The following is a 1,446-nucleotide window of genomic DNA, read 5'->3' as shown; positions in this document are numbered from 1 at the left end:
CTTTCCCCTAACATGTCTTTACTGAACATAAAAATCACTCATGACTTTATTTCCACAATAAGAAGTCATTTGATACTGAGTAATAATCTTGAGCTAAATACCACTTTTTCAATGAACATTAACTTAGAGTCTAGCTACTTACTTGGTGAGAGAGCATGTGCACTCGTAGGTTGTATTCATTCTTGAGAACGCTACCACATGTATCACATATGTGCAACTGGGAACATTGAGTCTTTACGTGTTTGTTGCGCTGGTGTCTTTTCTCAAACACCTCATGGCAATTGGGGCATGTGCGGTCCTTGAAAGAGCAAGACACATTCATAGTCATTGGTCTCTTTGAAAGACAGGCATAACAATGTTTTTAGTACTTGGACTACTGTAATCTTATTATAAATATTAGAAACAGGTCTTATAAAAACAGTCACTGTCATGATTCAGAAATAAGTTTATCAGAAATAGTTTTATCTTTGTCAGTATAATTGACCAACAAGAAGATACTATTATTAACCTATCAATTAAGAAGTTCTAAAAAAAAAAAAGAGACAGTAAAAGATAAGTCAACCATCTGACGGTGTTTAATGCCAAGCAAACCATGGACAACAACAAAAAATACTTTAGAGATGCTTGGACATAAAATAGTAGCATATATTTCACTAAGTTCAATGTGCAGTTCTAAAGGTACAGAAGTACTGTAATCAGTTATGGTCTCCTTAGATGTTAACTGTAAGTATAAGTTAAAGTTACAAACATCTTGTCCTTGGATTCAGCATAAGATTTTCACTAATGCTAAATGGAATGTGTGGAACCACTTAGATTAATAAGCCACTGCTCATTAAATATTAATCAAAGTGATAAAAATATTATGATTCTGTTTGAAAGGCTTGCTTCTTATCTAAGTTCCATATGATAAAAAAGTAATAAAGGAAAATACAAAAGTTTAAGCTGTAATAAAAAACAAAGAAACTCATTTTACAAATAAATGTTATATTATTAATTTTGGCTCATTTTCATCAACTGCAGTGCAATGCCACACATCAAATTTACTCTAGGCCTTTTTACTTGCTGACTACCAAAAGTACATTATTACAGTTAACTTTATTAATTCTTTGCTTATGGAAAAATTGACAGATGAAATTTTAGCAAAAGTTTAGCTTACAACACATTAAAAATGAGCAAAAATTGGGTAAATAAAGTGCATGCAAGTGTTCATGCACAGTAAGTGAGGATGAGAATTACGCAGAAAATTACTCTGGATGAGTTCTAAACATAAACATAACAAGGTAGAATTTCATTTTCTCAAATCTTACAATGGATATATGAATATACATCTCCATTTAGTACAAGTTTACATGTTAGATATTTTGTGAATGTAGAAGTTTTACAGTAATTATTAAAAAAAAATAAGGCTACATCATATGTCTTATACCATCATCTCTTATGATAATG

The 1,446-nt window shown here is 31.0% G+C and overlaps 1 protein-coding gene across 1 annotated transcript in view; it reads right to left on the bottom strand.

Moving 5' to 3' along the window:
• Positions 1–1,446, bottom strand: part of LOC119581936 (zinc finger protein 37-like) — a 9,705-nt gene that overhangs the window by 516 nt on the left and 7,743 nt on the right. The window contains exon 5 of the mRNA XM_037930108.1: positions 143–298. Within this exon, the coding sequence (XP_037786036.1) occupies positions 143–298 (156 nt within the window). The remainder of the gene's footprint in view (positions 1–142; positions 299–1,446) is intronic.

Source organism: Penaeus monodon, chromosome 15 (assembly GCF_015228065.2).
Source record: "Penaeus monodon isolate SGIC_2016 chromosome 15, NSTDA_Pmon_1, whole genome shotgun sequence".
Taxonomy (NCBI): Eukaryota; Metazoa; Arthropoda; class Malacostraca; order Decapoda; family Penaeidae; genus Penaeus; species Penaeus monodon.
The sequence above is the reverse complement of the archived record's forward strand: the minus strand, read 5'-3'. Positions and strand labels throughout refer to the sequence as shown.